Genomic DNA, 27,786 nt, shown 5'->3' on the forward strand with positions numbered 1-27,786 from the left:
AAACAAACAAAAAAACAAAACTAAACAAATGTTTAAAAGTTTACTTACCAAAAAGGATTTACCAGGTAATAGACCTTTTGACAAGTTCTTCGATCTTCATCACTGTACCAAGTCCTCTTTATATAGACCCCCCCCCCGCCCCCATGTACCTTTGGTCAAACGTCACTGGTAAAAAAAAGTAGGGGAAGATACTATCTATGGAGTCACCAGTAAACAATGTTAGCCTGGTATGCGCTTCGAATCGCCGTCGTCAATAGTTGTACTTTTGAAAGAACGTCTGAAAACAAAGAAGCAATTTTTTTTTTAAATTACAGTGTTAGCAAAAATAATTCAATAAGTTAAAAAAAAAAAGTGTTGTTTTTTAAATACAATCCTACTTTATGAAGCTGATGATAGCTTATTATTTCTCATTTTATCGGATCCTATTCGGAATAGATAAATCAAATAGAATACTGATCGCACTGGATCTAATCCAGATTAGAATGGATCTGTAAACAGGCAAAATAAATTTAGAAAAATATCCTTTAAAAAAAACAACAAAGCTTATATTAAGTGTATCAATTAGTTTGAATTAGTCTTGTAATTAAATTTGCATTAAGCCCCAGACTACAATCTGTAAAGGGGACAAATTCAGCTTATAACACCATTTCTGTCAAGTTCTATTTCTTTCCTTTGGAAACAATTGAGCAAAATTTCAGCTTGATCCGAGAATGGGTGTGAGAGAAATAACGTATGCAGACTTTTTCCAGGCAGATAGAGTGAGTTGATATAAGCTTTTGAATAAAAAGGTTTGAACCTTGATTTGAGATTATTCTCGCGGATCCTTTCCATATATAGGCCTACGTAGCTGGCCCTTCTTGAAAAGGTTTGGTCATCAAATAAATAACATAAACGCGAAATAGCAACAATGACCAGTGTGCTTTAACCAGAAAAAATTAAATTTGACTATTTATATCTTACTGCAGTAAATAACTTGATTGTAGAACGTTGCAGCTAATGCAAGATGGACGGAGTACGCAAACTAAAAAAAAAAAAGGGGGACAAGTCCTCATTTTGCAGGACGTCTGCGTCTATGGGGCAATGTTTCATCATTTGGGTATTTATATTCCACTGGATCTGGATATTTTTGCCCTTGTATGAATATTTTTTCTCACCTGAACTGTAAATCTATGTAATTGTGACGTTTGTTTAGGCAGGTTTCTTGATAGCATAAAAATCATTTATGCTATTTAAGAAATAATATGAAGTAATATGCTTACAATAATAAGGCTTGTCTTCGAGTCCGAAGATTAGTGAGGCATACAGTATCTCCCGTGGCTGCGCAGCCCCAGCTGTGACCTACATATTTTGCCACATCCAAGGCAAGCATAACCATTTTCCGCAGGTGGTTGATTTAGATTTTCTTTTCGTCGTCTGCGTTTAATCTCGGCAGCAGATTTTCTTTTGGTCTCAAATATGTATCCCGCGGCCTTCGTGAGTGACCTCCAGCTGTCTCGTTCCGACGCCGCATGCAGCCAGGTGCTCTCTTCTATGTCAGCCAAGGAAAGTTGACGCCTAAGCTGGTCTTTGAAACGTTATGCTTATAGTAACTAGATCTTAAATGAAGACAAAAGTTTCATTATGCTTCTTCCACTCTTTCGGAGAATCTTGAATAAACACTTATTCTTTCAATTTGGGTTTTAAATACACAGAATGGACAATGAATATCCATTACTATTTTGGAGAAAGGTTTCAAACAAGATTGAGTTAAATAGCCTACTAGGCTAATTATCTACTCAAGAATACGTACTTCTTGTTTTGTTTCTCCATATTTATCAGTCTCTTTTTTCTATTCGTACTATTACTTTACACTCTCGTCGTGGATTTCGTAAAAAAAAAAGTTGGAAAGTAAAATTGATAGAATGTCGCATTAATTAATAATGTCATGGGTTTGATCCCAACTATGGCCAGTTATTTTATTAACGATTCGATTTGATCCAATTCAATCTGTTCCGATCTGTATCCGTTTCAATCCGATCAGATGGCTGCATGGTCGTGCGGTATGCTTCTCGATGGTTCCGGGTTCATACTCCTCCCACTGCCATCCCCAGTCGTTCTGCGGGAGGTTTGGACTAGGAAGTAGATTATCTTCAACTTCGAAAGAACATCCGAAACAAGTACATTTTTACAAAGTTCATATCTACTCACTCTGTCTGTCTGTCTGGCGAAAAGTTTGTACACGTTATTTCTCCGACACCCAATCACGGATCAAGCTGAAATTGTGCACACTTATTTCTTTTACCTGGCAACACAAGAATCAGTAAAAAAAATAAAAATAATAAAAACAATTAGTTAATTAACTATTGAAAATAAATTACTTTTATCTCTTTTATCTTTAACAAGGGAAAGAAATAGTACTTGAATGATGTGGTGGTAGGCCTAATTATAAGCCCCATTATACTTTGTAGAGAGAAAAAATTGAAAGTAACAAAAGTTAGGCCTAACTATAAAACCTCTTTTTTATAAGCAATTCCTGGCACAATGGTTAGTACATAGGTCTGATAAGGCTTAAGCTCTCGAGTTCGAATTCCGGTTGGTCCCCCCCCCCTTTTATTTTTTTAATAAACGCATTTAAAAGCGATCCCCCTGATACCCACTTCTTTCTCTCCCACCACATTTCAATTATTCCAGACAAGTGATAGGATCATAGCGTATTGAGAAAGCTAAAAGCATAAAATTGCGCTAAACAAAAACTGATTTTTTTTTCTTAGTCTAGATATATAACAAATTTAATTAGGCTACACGACTGATCCAAACTAATTGATACAACTACACTTAATATACGCTTGTTTTATTTTTAAAGTATTTTTGATGTTTTTGTTTGTTTAGAGGGAGAAAGAAGGGGTGAAAATCCCCCCCCCCCTTTTTTTTCTTTTAATCAATGCTCATTCCAGATCTCCTTCATATTATTATTATCATTTCGAAGGTCTTTTATTAAACCCTAGAAAAGGTTCTTTGTTGGAGTAAGTGAATAGTGATAATAAATAATAATAATCTTTAATATGTATGAACAGTTTTGCCTTACAATTGGCTAATTAAATAAATTATAACTAAAGAAACAAAATGTACATTTATACTTTTGGTTTACTCAAACGTAACATTGAAATGTTGACATCAGATAGATCAGTTCTATTCAGAAATGACAGTAAGAAGTTATCCTTAGCCAGCTATAGGGTCTACTCAGAAATGACAGTAAGAAGTCATCCTTAGCCAGCTATAGGGTCTACTCAGGCGTCAACGTTTTTTTACCCCTGTATTCTGAACTTCAGAGATGTATTTTCTGACTTGTCTATAGCGCAATATCCGTCTTTAAAAAAATAGAGGTCAAATATCAAATCTGCTATTGTCTGCACCAGCGATGCCCAACCTAATTCAATCTGCGGGCCATTTTAATTTCCGACACTTTTGTCGCGGGCCACATGATCGAAAAGTTTCAAAAACTAAATTGATCTGAAACATTTTTTTTTTTAGAAATCTATGGATCTAGTACTTACATTAAATAATGCTATACCTGAAAGTTATCTCTTTTTTTTATGTCAGAAAAGGGCTTCATTTCTCTAATTACAAATTGAGATTGAATTAGCTTTACCAACGACTCATTATTTTCTTGTCTCTTTTAGCTAAATATTCCCTATCCTCAATGTCTATGCGTAGTTTATTTTTTTTTATTTGTGCTCAAAACCAAGAATGCTGTCATATTTGTATTATAGTTCCATTTATTTGTTGTTGATTTTCTTTATAAATAAAATATTTTGGCTAAACATGACTTATTATCATGTTCCACAAAAAAAAAAGTAAAGATCCGTTCACTTTTCCTGGTAGATTCTAAATTCAGAGTCCGCTTGTAGTTTCTTAGGCTCCCTCATTTCCTAAACGTACAAATATCAAATGCCAGTCCATCAGTGCCCTAACGTAGGTAAGATACATTTTAAAACCTTTTTTTGTCTGGAAAAAAAGGGGGGTCTACACTTTGTGCCGACGGGCCGGATAGAACCACGTCGCGGGCCGGATTTGGCCCGCGGGCCGGATTTTGGGCATCACTTGTCTGCACTGTAATATGGAGCACAGCGACTGGTAGAAAAGCTAATCAATGTGTGACATTTTTTATTTGGGAGGGATGAGCCTAAAAACTTCCCCGCCTACACATACGGAATTCGGCGACTCTGGTGTGGGTTTTACTATTTGTTAAAGTCTCGAAAATGTAGGCTACTTTATTGAAGGATCCCAGCCACTGGTAGGAAAACAGGTCACTGCGTGAAGTCACTGTGTGAATTCAATGTGTGAAGTACTTTACTTCGAGGGGTGGGGAATAAGGCTGTGGTGTAACCGAGTTTTTGATGCGAGTTTGGATACACCCTCCAGCCATGCATAGCCTACTTATGTTAGCCTGTTCTTTAAGTCAGCTTGAGTAGTCACAGGAAGTAATTACTTTTACCATCTTCTTTTATCGATGTATCGAACTTTTTTTTTAACAACCCCCCCCCCTCTTTCCCATCAAAAATGAAATAAAAAAAAATAATGACAATGTCTTCGATTTCGAAGATTAAGGATGATTGCAGTGTTTCACATGGCCAAGCAGACCCAGTTGCGACCTGCATATTTTTTCCACACCTGATGCAAAGCCGTTGTCCACCGGGGGTCTATTTAAGATTTCTTGACGTTTTTTGCACCTGTCTTCTTTATTTTTTGGGCCTCAAATGTGTGACCCGCAGCCTTTGTACATTTTGTTCAAACAATATCCCTTAGTCTGTTTAACCGTTGGGGCACCACGCGAGATCAGCTGACCGTCTTTCTCCATCTCCTCTGTATTTTGCCTTGGATATATGAATGTTGAATGTATTGGCCTCGCCTACTTACCCTCTTCAAAAAACTCGGGCATAAGGAATTTAACATTGTGGATTACTTCATAACTCTTTCTCTCCGTAATTATTTACCACATTCTGGTGGAATCAAGGCTGGTGTCGTCAGTTAGGACAGAAAGAGTTAACAGAAGAAGGTCTTCACCTTATTTTATACAAATGGCTACGTAGGGCTTTCTGTATAGTTAAGAGGAGCACGAGAAGGAGCGCTGGCCGTGCCCACTTTCGAAGCCCCATGTACGTTTAACCAAGCTATGACATTCATCCGAGAGTAGGTACATGACAAGAGGTTGAAATCCTGGGATGGCTCCAACAAAGCCCGTGGAGTCTGGCAGCATTTGCGTCGCCCGGACCGCGACGATCCATGGTGGAGGCTAAAAAGGTCGGAACAATCCATCTTTGTGCAGTTTAGAACGGGGCACTGCCCTGTTCCGGCCAAATTTTGATGCCCGTTGCCGACACTGTGGAGAGTCGGTGGAAACAGTGACGCATCTCTTGCAAGAGTGTCCGCAGCTCCGAGGTAGTTTGTCACTTGACCTGTATGGGAGCTTAAAGGCACTACGCCTAACAGCAGAGTTTCTCGCCAAGGCTCTACGGGAGGACTGATCCTTTCAGCCTTGCCATCAATTGGAGTTCATCTCAGGTATATTTAAGAAAACACATACTGCTCATAAGAAATATAATATTTAGAAGAAACTACTATTCAAGTCATTGAACAACAAATTTGATTTGAATTATAATAAATGTGTATTTTTTAAAACATTCCTAAACATTCACACCACATGAAATACCAATATAGAAAGTGTAAACATTAAAGCTATAAAAAAAAGATATAAAGTTGTTATAGCAAATGTTTAAAAAAAAACTATTTGGCTCATTTGAATGATATTTTAAGGTACATAATACTGGCAAATAAAAGTTTCGGTGTTTTAATTCAAATAGTTATAATTTTTACGTGTTTTAACTGTTATGCTTTTGTAGTACATGAATTGACATAGAAAACAGAAGTCTATTTAAATTTGGACATAACAAGTTCACACAGAAACATAACTCTTCAAGAACAAAAGTAATGAAACATATTTATAACAAACAAGAGGCTTCACTAGAGTATCACTATGTTAAGTGTTCGTTACATAATGCCGGGAATGTATACATCTAGTACACTATATAATATTCCAATGATAGGCTTTTAGATCTAGAAGTAGAAGACTATGCAAAAAAATAGTTCTCTAGCCAAATTTGAATTTATTTCTTTTTTTACTTTGAAAAACAGTCAAACTAGATTTTTCCCCATGTGGCCAATGTGCTAGTAATTCTTTTCTCAGCAATACAGATCAGCTGTTGGAGCCGTTTTTGAGATTCGGGTCCAGGGTCCATGAAGTTCTAACTTGAATAGAAGTATTGTAAAAAAAAACATTTTCTATTCATTGTTTCTTGTAGACTTTGACTTCATGACCAGTTCAAGTGATGAAATTAGATTATATGTGTATGTGTGTACCTCAAGACTATTCCTGGCTATGTAATGTGTGTGTGTGTGAACATCATGGTCACTGCAAGCTATGTACTTGTGTGTGTGTGTGTATCTTTGTAAATTTTTGGATCACTTTAAAGAAAGAGGGGGAAGACCCCATGTTTTCCCTCTAGTAGATGAGCTTTAGAAGATCTTGCACAGATCTCTACATTGCTAAAACCAGGACTGGAAGACAACAGTGTATATGGTGTGAATATCATACTTTGATCTAGAAAAGAAGATCATAACAGACTGGCCCTGAAATTAAAATAAATGAGTTTCATTGCAAATTTTTAATTTTTTTTTTATTTTCTGCATGCAGAATGTAATAGTAAAGTAAAAATATCTCCTTACAGATCTTTCTATCTATGGAAGCAGATGATACAAAGCGCATATATTTCTTTGGCTGACAGTAAACAAGTGTGTCATGTGACCTATACAACAAACACCTTTACGTCCCCAACATAGTACAAGGGTGTCATAAAAATCCTGAAATTTAAACTCACCGGGATTCGAGCTAGAGACTCTTTTGGTTCAGAAGGCAAGCACTTTACCACTCAGCCACAAAATGCACCAGAAACTCTTGTACCTAAACTCTTAATCCACTGCTAACACCTAAATTTGTCGATACAGTAGATGTGATGTTTGCACTCAATTAAACCTCATAAAGCATACCTGACTAAAAAAAAACAACAACTTTTTAGGACAGAATGGCTAGCCTCACAGTGCTGGGTTAGCTATTATCTTTGTAAGCCAGTAGCCAAAGAATCTAATTTACCAAAAGAGGCTTGACCTCAATGATTTTTGCCAAAACTTCCAGCACTATTGGAAACAATGCTAGCCCCCAAATACAAGTGGGAAAAATACATTGCATATGTGCTAAAAACAATTACACTGGCCCATATAATATATGAGCAAAATCAAACCAAACAAAATTTAAATCACAGGTCACAAAAACCTAAAGGTTGTGTAGTGGCTTACATGAAAAAGATATATTTATTAAAAGTTACAATGAAATTATTTGATAAGCATGCAATGATGGCCTCAAAGAGGAGAATTAAAGTTAATAGGAAAAAACAAAAAAAAAACAAAGCATCTTTTGTAGCAATGAAAAAACAGAAATGTGTAGCAATGAAAAAAAAATGGAGTTTGGTTTTCACCAACTTTGAATGGAAACCTGTAAAAATATTTAGCTTACACACATTTGTTTGGATTATGTTTTCAATGCAGTATCTCTTTCAGACCTTGGAATCTATAGGGCTGATGATGTAAAGATCATATATTTCTATGGCCAACAATTAACAAGGGTGCTATGTGGCCAGCATAACGACCTACCACTGTTACTTTCTCCAGCAAATGCCAGGTACCAATTAGACTAAAAATCTAGAAATTCAAAATTCATTGGGATTTGAACCTGAGACCCTCCAGTTCAAACCCAAGTGCTTTACCACTCAGCCACCATGCCCCTCATTACAAATGATGGTAAATAGATATTTTCCATACTTATTTTTGAACAAAAAAAAAAGCATTGTAACAGTTTAATTTGCACCAACCTACAAGATTTAAATAGTGCTTCAAAATAAACTCTAGAATCCAGTCACAGGGCTTACAGAGTGCTGATCCCAGGTTACAACTAATGAGGGAAAAATGTCACAAACACATAAAAAAAAAGTTTTAAAATCCTTTCCTTGAATGCAAAGTACAAACAATATATTTTTTTTTTTGCTAGCTAAAACGTATTAGACCAATAATAGTTCTAGCACATGTATTTGTAATGTTATCACAGTGCCCTGAGCCTACATCATGTTTGTTAACAGCGATCTATAAATTAAATTATTAATATTATTTTAAAATGTAAGTTTTTAACTATCAACAGAAGAATTACTAATCATTGTTGACAAAGTAAGTTGTTAAATGCCTGCCTGGTCGAGTGTAATGCATGCAAGACTGTTGTTTGGTCATCTAATGGTCCCAGGTTCATACCCTGCCCGCTGCTATCCCCCCAACGTCCTGCGGGAGGTTTGGACTAGGAAGTAAATTATCTTCAACTCTGAAGGAACATCCAAAACATCTAAACCATTTTACAAGTAACAATTTTTAGACAGGAAAAATTTTAAAGTTATACATTTGATTAAACTATCAACTTAAATACATTTTCACTTCTATATGAGGCTTGTTAAAAGATTACAAGTACAATCATGAATAAAATCTCCTAGCCAAGCTATAGAGATTAAAGCTCTGGACACAAATAAAACAAAAAGGTTATCAAAGTTTAAGCAAAATAACTCTCTATTAATTACACAATAGAACAATGATCATAAGTAATTTAAAGATTCTGTGGGATGTGTGGTATAAATCAATTTGCTACCTAGTTGAGTGCATCTCCAATTTCTACCCTGATGTAAACTAGAATTTTTTTTAATTTGACCTTTGACTCTATCCTAGTTGTGTTTGCTGATTCCCTAAAGGCATCAGGGAAACCTACAGCCAGATAATACCACAACCAATATGTCAACAAAACAGATTGGACCAGACCTTAATGAGCATGCTATAGGAGCATGGAAGACAGCTATGCCAAAAAAAAAAAAAAAAGAATTAAGAGCCATCAAAACATATTTTAAGACATTGTGACCTACATACAAAACATAATAAACAAATGTCATTAAAATAACAAAATGTATATGCCTTTTGAAGCAATGAAAATGAAGATTGAGCAAAAAGGCTCAAGTCCATAAAAAATGTATTAGACTGAGACCGTTGCACAAAAAAAAAATGTTTGTACGATTGGTTGACAAAAATTCACATAAAATTTGAAAATCAACTTACATGTTTAAAAAAATCTGGACTATATGAAAGAATCACATGCGTAAGGCCTCTGTATATACATTGTAAACTCCTTTAGGTGGAATACATAAACAGAAGTGTTTAAAATGAAACAAAACTAATCATCAACCTTCGAGAGTTTTGTTGTGGTTTACAATGTAATTGACTTGAATGGCTTGACATTAACAATAAACTCAATACTATTTCATTCCATCAATCATCTTGCTTTGGCCACAAGAGATGCTATGATGACTAGACCAAAACTGGAAAACAAAAAGAGACCAGGCGGCATCACATCCCAAAAGTTTGTTGCTCCTGAAACAAAAAATTAAATGAGTGAATCAAAAAATTACAGAACAACAAAATTTTAGTTAATTAGTAATAATAATTATAGCTTTTATATAGCGCTACTTTCATGCTTATAGCAAGCTCAGAGCACTATGGTCCAATCTCTTTTGTGAACCAGTGGGGGGAGGGGGTATCTGGGAGATGGATTTTCCCTGCTGCCTTTAGGTGCTCAGTTAACACAACTCTGCTCAAGTCGGCTGTCGAACCTCAACCCCCCCTTATAGGTAACCAAGACAAGCCAAGTTCAAGCATACTTAGCCTCTCGATCACGCTTCCCACTAATAATATCTTATCTTAGAATTTACAGATGTTACTTCAAAGATGATGATTACAATCTACATGTATCCATATGTCAATCTAGCTGTGGATGTTAAGTAGATACTTAAACTCTGCTAATTCTTTGTTTTTTCTGGCTGATTAGAAAAAAAATTTGCTTGCTGGTTTCTGTCACATTAGCTCTGAGAGAGCTTTAAAGTACCAGAATATTTACCAAATTAAACATTCTCTAAGATGTATAGAAATAATTGTAACTCTGGCCTCCTTCTGTCTGAAAAGACAGTGGATATATGTAATATAAACATTTTGCCCAGTTGTTCTACAGCAGATGGTTTCTTCTGTCTGGAAAGACAATAAATGTGACTAATATAAACAACTGGCCTAGTTGCTCTGCAGCAGCTCCAGACATTACAAGGCATAGGATAACAGAATTGTGTGTTTTTCATGCTTGAAGGCCCCTCTCTTGACCAAGCTGATGTGATCCAAAGGAATGCTATGCAATTCAGATGGCATCAATTTAGTAGTAATTTACATTACTAAAGCAATAACAGGTAATTCAAATTTGAGAGAGAATAACCATTCAACCAAAGTATGGAGATAGTTTAGACTGCAACTTACAAGAACCAGCTTAGAAATTTATAGCAATTATTTTTAAAGTCAAGTCATGATAAGGGACAATAGAATGGCAATGTGTGTTCAAAATGTATTGTTACAGAATTCATGTCTGTTATAATTAAGTGTGGCACCATTATTTAGAATCCAGTCATTATAACTTACAAGGTTCAAATAGAGTCCTCAAAATGACCTCTTGCCCTTAATTTACCTCAAACCTCAATCAAGTATTCACTAGAGAGGGAGAATTATAGACTTAAAATTAACAATAATAAGTTTTCTTTACTTTCTGATTTCCAGGCTGTTTCCCAGTGCATGCTTCTTGACACAGCTGCCTTCCATTTAGCAAACCTGTCTTCACCTTCTGCAGGATAAGCACAAGTATACATAAATGAGCATTACTTTAACAATCAAAGTCAACAATGTCTATGCTAAAAAAATGATTTCTCATATTTTTTTAGGCCATTATCCTTTCATCACATGAATAGGATTTTCATTTAATTATTTTGAATGAAATATAATTGTAATAAGAAATAAAGGACACTGAAGAGTAACCTAAAACAAGGCTTTATTAAACTAGAACGACACATGAACTGACGAAAGAGACTTGGACAGTAGCACACTAGATCAATGTTGTGAACACATTCTCACGACGTTACACAAACATAAACAAATAGTAACTATTTCACCACATTCACCCCGCCTAGAATTAAAATAGCAAGTATAGTAATATAGTAGGCCAATAGCATAAATAAAAAGAGAATGCCAGTGCATGTAATATAATAGATCAATAAACAGTGTCGAAATATTAATTTCTCTTGTAAACATTAATAAATGGCGATACAAAGAAACCTAAAAACCAGTATCTGTTGTATGACTTATAAACAATTACTAGTTTCTGTTTTAAGTATTAACAAATAGTGTAGTAAGTAAACATGCACGTAAGTAAGTGAAAAGTAAACTCTAGTATCAGTAGCAAAAGATAAACAATGCCAGTTTATGTAGAACATAGGTAGTGCAATAAAGAAACAACTCTAGACTCTATAGTTCGGTCTGGTTCTTCTCTCTCTTAAGTTGTAACGGGGTTGACTATCCTGTTCTACAGTTTGGGAGTCACTAGTGAGTTTTTGAGCATCAAGTGGGGTATTTTCAAGAGGAAGCGCTCGGAGGTCCTCAGAGCCTACCAGGGGTTCTTTCCTTTCTTGTATCACCGTAGGGGTGTTGGCTGGTACTTCCGTGTTTTGAGTTTCTGAAGGATATTCATTATCCTCACCCTGAGCGAAGAACGAAGGTTCACTTGTTGTTGTGGATGGGGAGGGGGTGGGAGCCAAGCGTCTTAGAGAGACCGTCTCCTCTTTACCGCTGGGCAACCGTACGACGGCATATTGGGGGTTACACATCAGCAATTCGACTTCCTCCGAGAGAGGATCATACTTTGAAGATCGGTTCTCTCTTCTCAGCAACACTCGACCTGGGCTAGATAGCCAAGTGGGGATAGATATCCCGAAGGAGGATTTCCGGTTGAACCGGAAAACTCTCTCATGTGGAGTTTCGTTTGTTGCCGTAGATAGTAATGATCTAATCGAGTATAGGGCCTGGTTCAAGACAAGCTCCCATCTTGAGATCGGGAGATCGAGGTCTTTCAGTGCTAAAGTAACAGCGTTCCATAGAGTTTTGTTTAGTCGTTCAATTTGTCCGTTGCCTGAAGGATTAAAAGCTGTTGTTCTACTTGTAGCTATTCCCCTCTCGTGCAGAAAGGATTGCACCTCCCTCGACATAAAGGACGTACCTCTGTCAGAATGGACGTACTCTGGCATCCCAACTAAGGAAAACAGCTGATTTAAACACTTTATGACAGTAGATGAGGACATATCGGGACATGGGTAGGCAAATGGGAAGCGTGAGTACTCATCCACCATTGTTAATAAGTATTTGTTGTGAGTAGCAGATGGGAGTGGCCCCTTAAAATCAATGCTTACTCTCTGAAATGGTTGGGTAGCCTTGATGAGGGTGCCTGAAAACTGTTTGAAGAATCTAGGCTTCAGTTCAGCGCAAGTTTTACATTGGTTTACCACTTTGCGGACGTCCTCGCAGGAAAAAGGTAAGTTCTTAGTCCGAACGAAATGGAGGAGTCTCGTGACCCCTGGGTGACAGAGGTTGTTGTGTAACAGTTTGAGGTCTTCTCCAGTCATTGCTGAAGCAAAGTGGTTCCTTGAAAAGGTATCCGCCGCAGCGTTTTGTTTCCCGGGTCGATATACGACGTCATATTGGAAACAACTAAGCTCCAGTCGCCTCTTTGAATCTTTTCGTTTTTGATCTTGCCCTTGTTCTGCTGGTCAAACATAAAAGACACTGAGCGTTGATCTGTAACCAATGTGAAGGGTCTACTGATAAGGTAATGTTGCCATTTTCTCAGGGCTTCTACGATAGCGTATGCTTCCTTTTCCACTGCTGAGTGTCTGCGTTCACTATTAGTGAGTGTTCTTGAAAAGAAGGCGACAGGACGGCCGTCTTGATTAAGAGTGGCGGCAATCGCGATGTCAGAGGCATCTGTTTCGACTGTTAGTGGTCGATTGTAGTCTATCATCGACACAGCAGCGTTTTCAAGTTCGTGTTTTAGCTGTTTAAAAGCTTGTTGTACTTGTTCAGGGGGAGGAAAGGCTTTGTTGTTCACCAATAAATGGATCTTGTTGGAGAAATTTGGGATCCATTGAGAATAATAGGACAGTAGTCCAATCACCCGCTTTTGTGATTTCATGTCTTGTGGTGGAGGTAGGTTTCTCAATGCTTGAAATCTTTCGGGGTCTGGTCTTAATTGCCCTTGTGAGATTTCGTAGCCTAGGAGGCATACTTTATTAGTCGCAATAGCACTTTTATCATTGTTGAAGGTGATACCGTACTTTTTAGCGGCATTGAGAAATCTCTGTAGATTCTGGTCGTGGCTAATGGAGTCAAGTCCGCAGATGGTAACGTTATCCACGTAAGCGAACGTGTCCTGTAGCCCTGCCTCCTCAATTATTGTGTTGATCGTCCTTTGAAATGCGGCGACTCCGTTTGTCACTCCAAAAGGAATGCGGCAAAACTGATAAAGCTTTCCGCCAGCCTCGAACGCCGTGTACTGCTTTTCATCATCCCTGATAGGTATCTGGTGGTAAGCGCTTTTGAGGTCAAATGTACTGTACATTGAGTATTTAGATATTTCCTGCACCAGTTCATCAACTTTTGGCACGGGATACGCGTCGAGGTAAGTGAATCGATTGATGGTTTGGCTATAGTCGATAACCATTCTCTTTTTGTGCCTTTCATTCGTTGTTACAATTATCTGGGCTCGCCACGGGGACGTGGAAGGCTCAATAATTTTGTCAGATAGAAGTCTCTTGATTTCAGTTTGAATGAATTTGGAGTCAGGCATAGAATATTTTCTAGATTTAGTGGCTATGGGGTGGCAGTTAGGAGCCAGATTAGCGAAGAGGCGAGGGGCTTCAACTCGTGCAGCTTTCAGCGTACAGACCTGGAGAGTGCTTCGTTTTCCTTCAAATGGGATCATCAGTTTTTTGTGCTGGCTGATGAAATCTAGCCCTAAGATTACATCAGATACTAGTCCATCTAGTAGTGAGAGCTTAACACTTTCATATTGTTCATCTTTGTACTTTATTTTAGCGAAAATATGGCCGTGAGTAGTGCGAGAAAGATGTGTAGAGGCCATGTAGATTCTGTTTCTGGACGTTTCTAATTTCCTATTTGTATTACTACTTTTACTTACAGACTGAGAATAGTGTTGAACGAAAATCCAAAAAAGATACGTGAGGCACATAGATCCATGGAATTGAAAATTTCTAGTTTAATAAATTGTAATAAGAAATAAAGGACACTGAAGAGTAACCTAAAACAAGGCTTTATTAAACTAGAACGACACATGAACTGACGAAAGAGACTTGGACAGTAGCACACTAGATCAATGTTGTGAACACATTCTCACGACGTTACACAAACATAAACAAATAGTAACTATTTCACCACAATAATTTAAAGATAGTCAATGGTTCATGAGAAGCCTAAAAAAAGTTATTTAATAGTTAGAAGAAAATAAAGTGTGCCCTAAGTAACTTTATACATTTTTGTTACATTAATTTTTTTTTTAAAGTTTCCCTTTAAGATCTTGCAATCTATAGGGCAGATGATGTTTCTATGGCCCACGATTAACGACCAACCGCCTTTACTTTTCCCCAACTAATGTCAGGTACCAATTAGAACTGGGTGGATTCAGAGGCGCCCAAAGATCCCGAAATTAGAAATCCAAGTCTTCACCAGGTTTCGAACATGGGCCCCAAATTCAGAAGCCATGTGCTTTAATGCTCAGCCACCATTTAATTTAGAGATTTCAAATTTCAGGCAAATCACTTCATGTTTTGGAGTGAAGAGTTGTCTCTCAAATTAAGGCCTTGGGGAACACTAGTGTTCCATAGAACAAAGTTTGGGAAACACTGTTCTAAAACAAAATTGGCAACAGGATTTTTTCCCATTTATCTGTTGAGAGGGAATTTAAATTTTTAGCCAATTCCTTAGTTTTGAATTTATATTTATTCATCCTATGCATACAAAAAGTTATTAATTACCTTATATTAAAAATGAACAATGCTTAGAATCCGGAGTAATATATAATATAGCAAAAGATAATTAGGTGTAAAATTTAGGCCACATCTTTAAGAGTACAACTATCTCTAAATAAATAAGATTCAAATTTATATAAGGTAGTGTCTAAGAGTCCTAAAATGTGACTATACAGTCACAAATGTGACCTATATACTTTGCAACCATTTGATTTACCAGTTTTTCAAGATCTGACTTTATTTTAAATTACACAATTTTCTATTTTAATAAAAAAAACACACACACACAAGCTAGCCTTAAGATATTGAAAAAAGTCTATACTTTCAAATTAGCCTCTGCCATCTTGCATTAGGGTTGCGTAATGTGAAATAATGTTTTGACCAAAATGAACAATCACCTTTTATTGAGATGGTAGGCTCATAAATATCACAGGTAATAGGTGTCAAGTTGTCCAAATTCTCCCAAACATCAATACCCTCTGCCACACCTGCAGCCATGGCCGCTCCCAGGGCAGTTGTCTCAGTCATGGAAGGCCTCACTGTGAATACAAATATTTATAGAATAGGAACTATCTTAATTATGGTAAACAATTACTGGTTGAGCTCACATAGTCTTTAGTATTTTTTTAAAGGTTAGATCACATACACACAAAAATGTAAAATGATGTGCTTTGTAAAGAAAAGAAGTATACCTTATTTTAAACACAAAAATGAACAAAGCATTGCAGACCACAAAGGTTGGAAGTTAACAGCTGGTTAGTAGAGCTAATGATATTAAAACTTGTAAGTGACTCTGGACTCAGTCTGGACCTACCAACACGGATGCCCAGAACATCTGCCTGGATCTGCATTAGAAGTGAGTTGACAGTCATCCCTCCATCAACCTTGACACTCGTCAAGTCTATGCCACTGTCTTTATTCATGGCATTGAGAATCTAAGAAAAAAAGAAATTTCAATTTTATAATTAACTATTTTTTAAATAATGGAAAAATGGCATATAGACTGGAATGGCTGTAATGATTGCACCATGAGGAATATTGTCCACAAAGTAAATCAAACTCAACATTTCTCAATTAGGCTATACAATAGCCTCAGAAATTATATTATCATTAGATTATCTAATTACAAAAATGTTTCAGAATCATGTGTTGTTTTTAACGTTTGTATGTTAAGCAGTGATATGCAAGCTTTTCAAACAGGAATAACTCAATCGTGTGAGATATTTATGTAATTTCAAAGCAGTAGTGAGGAAATGTGTGCTCTATGAGTAGCAGTTAACAGCTATTGGCTATTTGATCACAATTTCTCCTTAGCATTATTCTTGAGTCTGTTTTATTTGGTTGAACAGATAGATGTATACTCAGTTGAGTTGAATACATTCTCACGTCACAAAACAATTCACCAGCTCCATCTCCTCATAAAATGTAACTTGACTTCAAAATAAATAAATGACAAAACATATCCAAGAATATAAATTTTGAATACATTAATCAATAAATCCAAAAAGGATACCACCATTAACGTAAACCACAATAAAGAGTTACAATGAATATATATTTGTTATGCTCAATCCAATAATATTAGTTAAATGAACCAAATTATTTGATCCATTCAATTTAATTGTGTGGCTATATATATAGTTTTTTTTTAAAAAGTCATTGTAAAACTTCTGGGCCTAGTTATTTCAGAATGAACCACCTATTTACAGAAGACAAATGCTTAATTAAATTTTCAGAACTAGGTTATTTCTTCTTGCTCTTTGCAACAGTCTATGACAATTATCATCTTTCCTGTCTTAGTGTAATCTAATCTCTGCCTGTGGTCTTGTCTGGGGCATGGGCCACCAATCAGCATCTTCCAGGCATATCAGTTCTGGACAAGTCTCTCCAACTGTCTCCATGTTTTTCCCATCTGCTTGGCATCAGCATCCAAATCTTGACATCATGTATTTCCAGGAAAAGCAAAAGGTGTAGCATATTGATCACAGGTGTCTCTGAAAGATATTCTCTTCAATAGGCTGCTGCTTTGTTCTTTGCTAAGTGTATTCTAGTCTGAGTTGAGGCCTGAAAAAGTACTTGTATGTAAATAATTTATCATACCAACCTCTTTGGTCTGGAAGCAGACGGCTTCTAATGCTGCTCTTGCAATGTGTTTTTTATTAGTGAATTGAGTCAGTCCACAGATGATCCTGGGAATATTTAAATAAACATTTATTATATGCATATCATTCATTTTTGCCATCCTAAAGCATTTAGACTCCTGAAACTTTAACTCACAATGAAAAGATTAAGCTTATAAATCTCATATAATATGCTTAGTGGTTTTGAAATTTGTACTAAAGTTTACTTGGGCAATAGTCAACAAGAAATCAAATATTCAAAACTTAAAAATATTGTCATAATATCTCAGAATAATGTCAAGACCTACCCTCTAGCATCATTTTGCCAGTAAGGACAAAAAAGACCAGAAAAAGCTGGAACAAAATAACAACCATGTGTACCATCCACTTCTGCTGCCAACTTTTCTAGATAAAAGAAATAGAAAAAAAAACTGTAGCAAATGAGATTGAATTTTTACCATATAGAACAGGGGTTCTCAGCCTGTAGGTCACGACCCCCTTGGGGGTTGATTGACGGTTTGCCAGGGGTCGCCTAAGACCATCGAAAATATGGATTGTTCTATTGCTGTTTGTGTGTTTATGTGTTGATGGGGGTCGCGGAAGAGTTGGGGATTGAAAAAAGGGTCGCCGAGCTTAAAAGGTTGAGAACCACTGATATAGAACAAGTTATTTTTACTTTAATAGTTTCCTCTAATTTGCGTGAAGCATTTTATTTTTCAAAACTAATTTCTAGCTTACTTTAGTAATGTTTCATGTATGCATAAAATAAATTCCTTTAAATTTGAAAGAAAGTCTGTAACTTACAGGATAAAGTTAAATATTTGTGCATCCATTTCAAGAAATATTTTGGCCAATGTTCATCATCATTTTCCAAGGTTTGTATTTAGAATTTGTTTGTGCAAATTTTAGAATTTTCGTTACTCATTTTTAACAGAAGACATCAATTCTATGATATCAATAATAGCATATAGGTATTTTATATTTGGTAAAAATTTAAAAGATTAAAAAAAAAACTTTAAAAAAATCATAAAATTTGTTGGGATCAGTGATAAAAGGTGAATGCAGCCAACTCCAATAGAATAAAAGAAAGGTAATTGTAATGAAAAACTAAAATAGAGCAAAAATCAAATTGGAATAATCTAAATAAAAAGACTTTACAGGTATCTAACTTTTGTTACCAATAAACCTTCAGTATGATCTTCAAATTTTTATATTTGTAGGCGCCAAACAAAAAAAAAAAATAAGTTGAAGAAATGATGTGCAGACATTTTAGAGTTTTTGCCTAAAGTAGAATGAGACAGCTTAGATCTCTTTTATACTGTAAGAACATTTTTTTTTACAAAAATATGAGATTTATAGAAAGTCTTCACCGATGGGAAAATTATTTATTCTATTTTTTGTAAGAGCGTATCAAATTTTTTAAGAATTTTTATCCCTACATGATTTTCTGTGCCCATTCACCTCACCAGCTCTGCTTATTCCTGTTTCTAGTACATAAAATGTTGTACTTACCTATCTCTGAAGAGGTTTTTATGATGTTAAGATTATCCCGCAGCCATGCCACACACGCTCCTGCAATTGCCACAGCACCCTGTCAATTAGATTCAATAATCATATTTTAAAAGCAAGCTCTAATTAGCTAATAGAACTTTAAATAAAATACATTTTTTGTTTTATTATTTACAAATGTTACAAAGAGTTGAAATGGTCTTTTTCTTTTGCACTATTTTCATAAGTGTTCATAGTTTAATGTCAAACAAAATGCTAGCAGTAACTATCTCACCTCCAATGCATAGACTGCTGGCCGGTTTCTACCCAATTTGTAGGCAACTGTAGTCAACAACCCTGTCTTTGATTCCACAGGCTACATAACAAAAAAATTAAACTTCTATTAAAATGTGCTATTAAAACTGCCACAGACTTGCTAGTCTCCGTCTCGACAGGTCAGGGAAACCAAAAATTTTCAACCTGTATGGTGACATGTATGTACTACACAAACAAGCAGGGTTTCTGTCCAGGGCTTTTGCAAGAGAGGATCTGAGTCTCTCTTAAGCCCTCACTCATATGGAGTTTGATGGTGATGATTAAAATGTGTGTTATGATCCACTTGTCCTCAAAACTGATTGCATTAAAATAGCTAACTAAATTATTATAATTAACCTATTGTTATTATTGTGAGTTGTGTGGCTTAACTGCCTATCAATGGGACTCAAGCTGCATTGTATTCACAGATTGCTTAAAGGCAGCACCCAAACCTTCTCCCAGATACCCCCTCCACCCATAGGTCCACAAAAGAGTTTGAGAGATGACTGAACATGCTTATAGCATGAAAGTTGTGCTAGACAAAAGAAATTTTTAAAAAATCATTATGCTACATTAATCTAATGGTAACTGAATGATAGGTCACTTTATTGTCAAGGTGAAAATCCTAAAATTGATTTAGATGAAGATGAAATGATGTTTTCTTGTGATTTGAGAATGTTCCAGAATCTATCCAACTTTAGTGAGCTGACTTTTAGAATTGTAAAGGTAATTATTTTAAAGATTTGTCTACCTAACTACTTTCTGAAGAAGGCCAACCTAGTAGAGCTTTGTCTCCTTCAGTCATAAAAATACTGAATTTCATCTCATAGAACTTGAATGATTTAAAAGCTGGGGTATTAGCTAAATCAGTGTTTCCCAAACTTTGTTTTTCTAATGGAACACTCCACACATTCTGAGTAGTTAGTGGAACACTTTGCTTATTTTTGAGAGAGATTAATTCTTTGTGGTGGCCTACTAGTTAATTAACTCTTTCTCTCCATAATTATTTTCCTCGTTTCAATATTATTATTTATTTTGCTCATTTGTATTTCATTATCCTGTAATGAATAAACTTCAATAACTTTTTTGTTTGTTATCAGAAAATGTTATATTTGGTATTAAATTTTAGGAGAAAGCATGCTCTTGTTATACAACACAAATTAAAGTTTATGAATCCAAAAAATCAATTTAGTTTAATGGGGTCAAATCAACATTGGCATCATCAATTAGGAAAGAACAACTATTCAGGCCTCCTGAAACACTAGGGTTCCACGGAACACAGTTTGGGAAACACTGAGCTTGAGTATTAGCTATGGTTGTTGTCCCCAGATAGCAGTTTGGGATCAGCAGCATCAGTGAATCTGTCAGACTATAACACTATATGTTGCAATCTGTCAGACTATAACACTATATGTTGCAATCTGTCAGATTATAACACTATATGTTGCAATCTGTCAGATTATAACACTATATGTTGCAATCTGTCAGATTATAACACTACATGTTGCAATCTGTCAGACTATAACACTATATTTTGCAATCTGCCCAAAGCTCAATAGCTCATGATTTTTTCCTCAGCCTAAAGTTAGAAAATGCTATGATAGCTTTTTTTCTCCTTCTAGACTAATGAGTTCCTCCTGCCTGAATTGTTCCTAATAATGTAAATGAGTAAATGAAGCATGGACCTAAATAACTCAACAATATTTCTTTGCTGTGATCAATACAACCAACATACAATTCAGCATCTTTTACAATTCAGCAACTTTAATTAAAAAAAAATTATATCCACTCACACATAGGCCAGTGTTGTATAGCAAGAAACAGCCTGTGCCATATGTATTTTTAGCCTGACCCACTTTGAAGCAGCTGTGACCAACCAAAGCAGCCTGTTGATCTCCTAAAATCTAATAAAAACAAACAACAACAAAAAATACAATTCAATCGCTCAACTTAGCTTATGAATTAAATGTGAACAAGCAGTGTATATAAACAAAAATATAGTACAAACAATTTATACAAATGAAACAAAGAAAAAGGAATTTTTGTTATTCCTCACTGTTTTTATTATTAATACCCAGTCAATAAAAATACAAACTTTTGTCAAATTCACAATTTAGCTTGTGGGAAACGGTGGGTGAGTGGTTAAGCTTTTGGCTTCCGAACCTGGGGTCCTGGGTTCGAATCTAGGTGAAGACTGAGATTTTGAATTTCGGGATTTTTAGGTGCCCCCATGTTCACGCAACTCTAATGGGTACCTGACTTCGGTAAAGACAGTTGGTTGTTGTGCAGGCCATATGACACCCTGCTCTTTAACCGTTGGCTACAGAAACAGATGACCTTAACATCATCTGCCCATTAGACCACAACGTCTGAAAGGCGAACTTTCGTTTTTTTTTGGTTTTTTTTTTTTACAATAAGCTTACCAGTCTTTACTAACCACATTAACATATCATTTATATCCTGCTATTAAAAGATTGAAAGCTAGTATAGAAATATGAAAGAAAATGGAATTGTGAGCCTAGAGAAAGGGCAGTAAGATAGATAATTAGCAATAACATACTTATTAAATTATTTTTTCCTTTAAGTTCTTCACCTGTCTCTTAATAAATCAGGACACATAATTTTTTTTTTCACAAAAATTGGAGATTTATGAACAGATTTTTCCACCCACCTTTTAAAATTCAAAAGCAATAACAAAATTGAAATGTATTTGGAATAATAAATTTTTGGCCTTACATTAGGCCGTTCATTAGCTTAATAACTTCAGAGTAAAAACAGAAATGAAATTATAATCTCACCCCAGAAATTTTGATTCCTTTGAGATCTGTAACTGCAAGCTCTCCATAAATTTCTGAGGAACTTCTAATTTCAGGCAAAATTTGTTTAGGTATATCAAAAAACCTGAAAGTTAAGAAAACATAAAACAGTCAATGTTTTTGTTCAATTCCTTTTTCATTTTCCAATAAGCCAAAAAAAAAACACACAAAAAAAACAACCAAACTGACCTGGCTAATAAACAATTTTATTATTTCAAAATGTAAAACTATATATATACCTGCATAGGAAATCATCCCATTCCAGCGTAGTTAAATTCATTAACATTGTTCGGCTTGCATTGGTCACATCTGTTACATGTTTACCCCCATTTTTACCTCCAGTTAGATTCTACATCAGAGAAGCACAGAGGGTTAATATAATATTCTTCATAAATATCATGATAATATTTAAAATTTAAAAAACTATCCTATTACTACATGTAGTAATAATGTAATTGCTTTTCTTTTAAGGGGGTTGTGAAGGCTTATTGTCTAGTGATTAGATCGCTGGCGAGCAACTTCATCCCCTAGTCCAGTTATTTTCCAACAGGATGACAGGGACATCTATCTACCAATAGCATTCTCTTCTAGAAGACTCAACTTGATCAGATAGTTAATCATTTATCAGAGTGCACAGTGAGGCAACATCTTCTACTAACAACAAACTTCAACTAACCTTCTATTCTACTTCAAGATAACAACTAATTAACTAACTAAACTGTGTCATACCCAAAATCAAAACATTCAATCTACATCAACTATATACTGTTTACATTCATACCCCTGGGAATGTTAAACAAAGGGATATAACTCTATTATACCTCATTAGCAACAGAAACAATACAATGCTCTCAATGTACTTGCCCCAGACAGCAACATCCAACTGAAAGAATCTAATTTCTTTTTTCCTTTTAAATCGAGTATATTTTTTTACAGTCTAATATTTGATTGCTGATTTGCTTACTGACCAATCTATTTTCAGTTAAATATGTTTAGACCCAATTTTAGCAATAGCAGAACAACAAAACTTCTCAGATGAACCTGAATGCACACACTAAATTAGGGAAATAAAACAAAGTGGAAAATAGCACAAAGAAATTCTGCCAGAAGCAAGAAGTCTGAAATACAAGTCCAACTAGAAGAGATAAAGAAAGATATTGAAAGAAACTTAAAACAAAGATGGACTTTTATCCAAACAAAAGGGAAGCTTATGACACATGGAGTTGGCTTTCCGTGCTGCCTTTAGGCGCTCAGTAAACACAACTCTGCCCGAGTCGGGTGTCGAACCTGCTAGACAGGCCTTAGAGTAGAGCCCCCAGGGCACAAGATGCAGAGGAAGACCAAAAAGAATGTGGCCATGCAGTATACTAGACGAAGCCGAGAGGACAGGAAAGAGCTGGGAAGCCATTAAAAAAACTAGCAAGAGACCGTGGAGAGTGACATGCTCTTACTGAGGGCCTATGTTCCATGAGGAAGACAAAGGAAAGATGATGATGAAAGTTCTAATTTTAAAATTAATACAAAAAAAATTACAGAATAGGAAGAAGAGAAAATTTAATTAAGTCCAAAAATATTTGCCTGCATGTTTAAGAGAAATCATTGTTCTTTAGATGTTACCTGTCAACTTACCCAGAGCAGCCAGGAATCGACTGTACCAAACAAACACGTGCCATTCTCTACAGCTTTCCTTACAACCTCCGAGTAGTCCAGCAACCATCGCAGTTTAACAGCACTGAAGTATGTGGAGATGGGAAGACCGCAAAGACCCTGAGTCCATGAAGATAAGAGTGAGTTTCAAAATCATTTTCAAAAATAATTTGCATCAAGTTACAATGTGGCATTGAATTGGTGTATAAACAAGCCATATTTTTATAGCGAAGTGTGTGATGGTAAAAATGTTATTGTTGTGGAGTAAAGTATTATTAAAATTAAATAGTGTTACCATATATTTTAGATAGATGTGCTAATACAATCAAATCAGTTAATTAAACATCAGGATGAAATAGTTTTGGTTCTAATGACTGGGGAGGTGCAGTGGCTAAATGTTAAAGTGCTTGGATTCTGAAAATGAGGGTTCAGGGTTCAAATCCTGATGAAAACTGAGATTTTTTTATTTTGGGATCTTTTGAGCGCCTCTGAGTCCCCCCAGCTTTAATGGGTACTGGACATAATTTGGGGAAAAGGCGGTTTGTCATTGTGCTGGCCATGACACCCTCATGAACTGTGTTCCACAGAAACAAATGACCTTTACATCATCTGCCTAAAGACTGGATGGTCTGAAAGGTGAACTTTGCTCTAATAACTGGCTGATGTGATTAACCTGACAACATCAAATCTAATAACAATTACTTAACATTTAATAATTGTAACTATAAACTTTTTTTTTTCTTAAAAGACATTCAGCAAGGACTTTTAAGAATAACTTTGAACTAAACAAAACTAGGATATTACCAAAGTCAATACAGTTAGCTTGACTGTATTCTAAATATAACACTATTGAACATCATCATCACACTCCATTTGAGGCTAAAACCCTCTCTTGCAAAAGCCGTGGACAGAAACCCTGCTGTTGTGGATAATGTAACCATACAGGTCCATGACCTGTCTAGAATTCAGCAAGTCTGGGCAGTTGAATAGAATATGAATGAAATATGGTTTCCTAATTCTTCCTAAAGCAGAGTCAAAATCTGGCCTGCACAGTGCACCATGTGAACCAGCAATAGATAGTTCAGGTATTGGCAGCCTCCACCATAGGAAGGCTCAGTCACAAACTATAAATAATAATAAAATTTATTACTACCCCAAAAAAAAAAATTAAAAAATCTAATGATAGTAAAATTGTCATATTAAAAGTATTTACTCGAAGAAAATCTTTATTTCGACCAGGTGTTTTCTTAATCAGCTCCTCGGCAGTAGACGCTGTCCTCAAGTCCAGCCAAACTAGTAATTGAAGAATAAAATTTTAAAACAATCTTAATTTAAAAACATTTACTTTTTTTTTGTATTCACTCACAGTTAATTTAATTATACATAATGAAATGTAGTGTAGTTGTATAGCAACAGATAATGTAAATATGCACAAAATTGAATTGTTGTTTTGATTACTATGAAGTTTTCATTTCTGTATTTAAAACAGATACTAATGGAATTTAATATAGTTACTCAACAAAACTCTAGAAAATATTAACATTATATTTTTAGCTTTACAATTTGTTAAAGAAATAGTCTCTCAAAGAGACAGCATACACTACCTATAGCATTATATAAAGGCTTCCCTGTTGTAGGATCCCAAACAATTGTTGTCTCTCTTTGGTTAGTTATGCCGATTGCTAATAAAAACAAACAAAGAATAAGCATAAGTTATAAGCATAAAAGGATATTACATATTTTGTGTGTGAGTGTTAAAATAATTTTTTTTATCTTGACCTTTTCTTATTTAACTTTTTTTAAAGGTATAGTTATTTAATAGATATACATTTGTAAGTTACAATTTTTAAAAGCAAATTAAAATTTAAAAGCAGTGTTCCTAGAGTGAAATATTTATAAATAATACTATTACTTTTAATGCCTAATGCAGTTATTACCTTTAATATCACTGGCTTCAAACCCTAAACCAATCAGATTGTTAGTAGCTCTATCAATGCAAATTTTGGCAGACTCCAATATCTCCATAGGGTCCTCCTCCACCCATCTGTCAAAAGTTATTTATTTTTTTGTAATACATGTACCGGTATATTAGTTATAAATTATAAAAAAAAGAAAACATGTAAAATGGTAGTGCCACACAGTCAATGATGGCCAATCCAGCTGGCGTCTTGTACTTCACCCAACTCATAGGCGACAGAAACAGATGACCTTTACATCATCTGCCCTATAGACCACAAGGTCTGAAAGTGGAATTTTTTTTATACAATCAGATGAGCTTTTTATTATCTTCCCCCATAGATGTCAAGGTCTGAAAAGATACATTTACTTGACAATTTTTCTTTATTTGTTGCATTCTTTTGTATGAAAGCTGACATAAGTTGAAGAACTGATACGCTTAACAAAGTTAACAGTCACACCAATAATACTGACTAATTTTGAGTGTGTTTTACAGTGAGACAAGAACTGCTGCAAATTATTTGAACTCTTCAATACAGTGCATTCCAAATAACTGTAAGGTATTACAATTCAAAAAGCTCATAAAAAGGTTCATAGGATAAAAGAAAATATTCCTAAATATTTCATTCCACTATCCTCACTTACCCTTCTTTAGGATAAACTTGTTTGATTTCTGTTTGATGGTATGTGATAACTTCAGAGGTCTCTGAGTTGAATATCTGTTGGAGAAAATTATTGTATCTAAGAGTAAATCCTTTTCTAAAAATAGTCTTATTGTATATATTAGTTTTAGTTAATGGGGATGTGGTGGCTGAGTGGTTAAGAACTTAGCTTCCAAACCTGGGGCCCCGGGTTCAATTCTTGGTGAAGACTGGGACTTCGAATTTCTGGATTTTAGGGCGCCCTGAGTTCACCCAACTCTAATGAGTACCTGATTTTAAACTAGTTTCAATGCCATTAATATCATTGAATGTTTATTACCATGTAGACTAAGCATTAACATTTAGCTAATCATAATTTTAACTTTAAATTAAATCACAAGAAAATGCCCCAAAACTGTTTAGTACCAAAAAACGGGTGCTGCTTGTTCCTTGGTCAACTGCACCAATCAAATTGGGACCGTCTGTCATTCTTTTATTGCATCTGAAGTTTAAAAAAAATTAATAATTAGTTACATAATAAACTTAATTTATGAAGAAATAAATTTTTTTTCTTCTTTTTTTATTAAACTAATTTTAAGTAAAGTTTAAGGACAAGAATAACAGAATTGGAAACTTAATGGTGGCAGAGCTATATAAAATTTTATAAAGCAAAATGACAATATTATTAGATAAAAACTAACGTACATTAACTATAAACTATTAATCCAAGTTCAAATATAATGGACTATAGCGGATAATATAATCAACTTTTTCTTGAACTTAACAATAACAGAGTCTGTATATTAGTATATTATATTAGATCTATATATATTTTGTGTCTTTTCTAGGTCTAAGGCTCTAAATTTAGACATAACTTATAGTTATAATACCCTTAGATTTAATAAATTATAGATTCTAGACTAGAATCTAAAAGTCTAAATTGTCTAAATCAATCTAAACTAGTTTCTTTCAATTTTTGGCTTTTTTATGCTTTCTACTTTCTTGAATTGAGGAGCCCAATCTGCAATGATCAATCATGAATCATCATGAATTTGAATGGATTTGTTCCAATGCCAAACAGAATATGAATGCATATAGATCTAGATTCTATATAGTGATAGTGTGACAGTAATGAGTCTAATCTAAGACTAAATCTTATCTAGAGACTAATCTAACTCTGTTACTCTAGTGAGTCTAGTCAACTCTAGTCTAGAGTAGTCTATATATTATATTGACTCGTCTATATAGTATAGTTATAATATACTAGATCTAATATGGGTATATAGATCTTGAATCTAGTACCTGAATAACAGTGAATACCTGAGCCTGAGTGAATCACTCACACAGTCACTCACAGTGTGTTGACACAGTAAAGAAGCAAAGACCTTTAAGTTAAAGTAAAGTTTAAGAAATTAAGTGGCTAACGCTAAAGTCAGCTAAAAGTAGTAAAAGGCTAAGCGTAAAGGGGAATTGACGAATTGTCTAAAATTTAAATGTATAATTTCTATAAAGATCTAAACTCTATCTAATATCTATATTAGTGAATAGATAGATCTATCTAATTCTAATGTATTATATTATTGTAGATCTAGACCTAGTGTCCTAGTAGAGCTAGACCTATAAATTAAAATTATAAATATTGGATATTTGCTTCAAGATCAAAATGCAAGATTATTTTGTAATTGTAGTAGTTTCCCTTTGTTGACATGGGGAGTGTTTATTAAAG

The 27,786-nt window shown here is 35.0% G+C and overlaps 1 protein-coding gene across 2 annotated transcripts; it reads right to left on the reverse strand.

The window, feature by feature from the left end:
* Window positions 1–6,303: 6,303 nt before the first annotated feature.
* On the reverse strand, window positions 6,304–27,744 carry LOC106055130 (glycerol kinase-like). Of its 2 annotated transcripts, XM_056010884.1 has the most exons (19): window positions 27,655–27,737; window positions 27,363–27,445; window positions 26,487–26,562; window positions 26,065–26,138; window positions 25,401–25,507; window positions 25,068–25,145; window positions 24,677–24,756; window positions 23,446–23,583; window positions 22,056–22,165; window positions 21,799–21,901; window positions 20,794–20,904; window positions 18,981–19,061; window positions 18,710–18,788; window positions 17,506–17,602; window positions 17,182–17,266; window positions 15,892–16,012; window positions 15,476–15,616; window positions 10,754–10,831; window positions 6,304–9,546 (listed from the first exon to the last, which is right to left on the reverse strand). In XM_056010884.1, the coding sequence occupies exons 3-19, from the start codon at window positions 26,547–26,549 to the stop codon at window positions 9,449–9,451; spliced, it is 1,644 nt and encodes a 547-aa protein (XP_055866859.1). In that variant the 5' UTR covers window positions 26,550–26,562; window positions 27,363–27,445; window positions 27,655–27,737; the 3' UTR covers window positions 6,304–9,448. The 2 variants fall into 2 exon arrangements, with proteins under 2 accessions (XP_055866859.1, XP_055866860.1); XM_056010885.1 differs by having other exon boundaries at window positions 27,381–27,744.
* Window positions 27,745–27,786: the final 42 nt, after the last annotated feature.

Source organism: Biomphalaria glabrata, chromosome 14 (genome assembly GCF_947242115.1).
Source record: "Biomphalaria glabrata chromosome 14, xgBioGlab47.1, whole genome shotgun sequence".
In the NCBI taxonomy this organism is placed as follows: domain Eukaryota; kingdom Metazoa; phylum Mollusca; class Gastropoda; family Planorbidae; genus Biomphalaria; species Biomphalaria glabrata.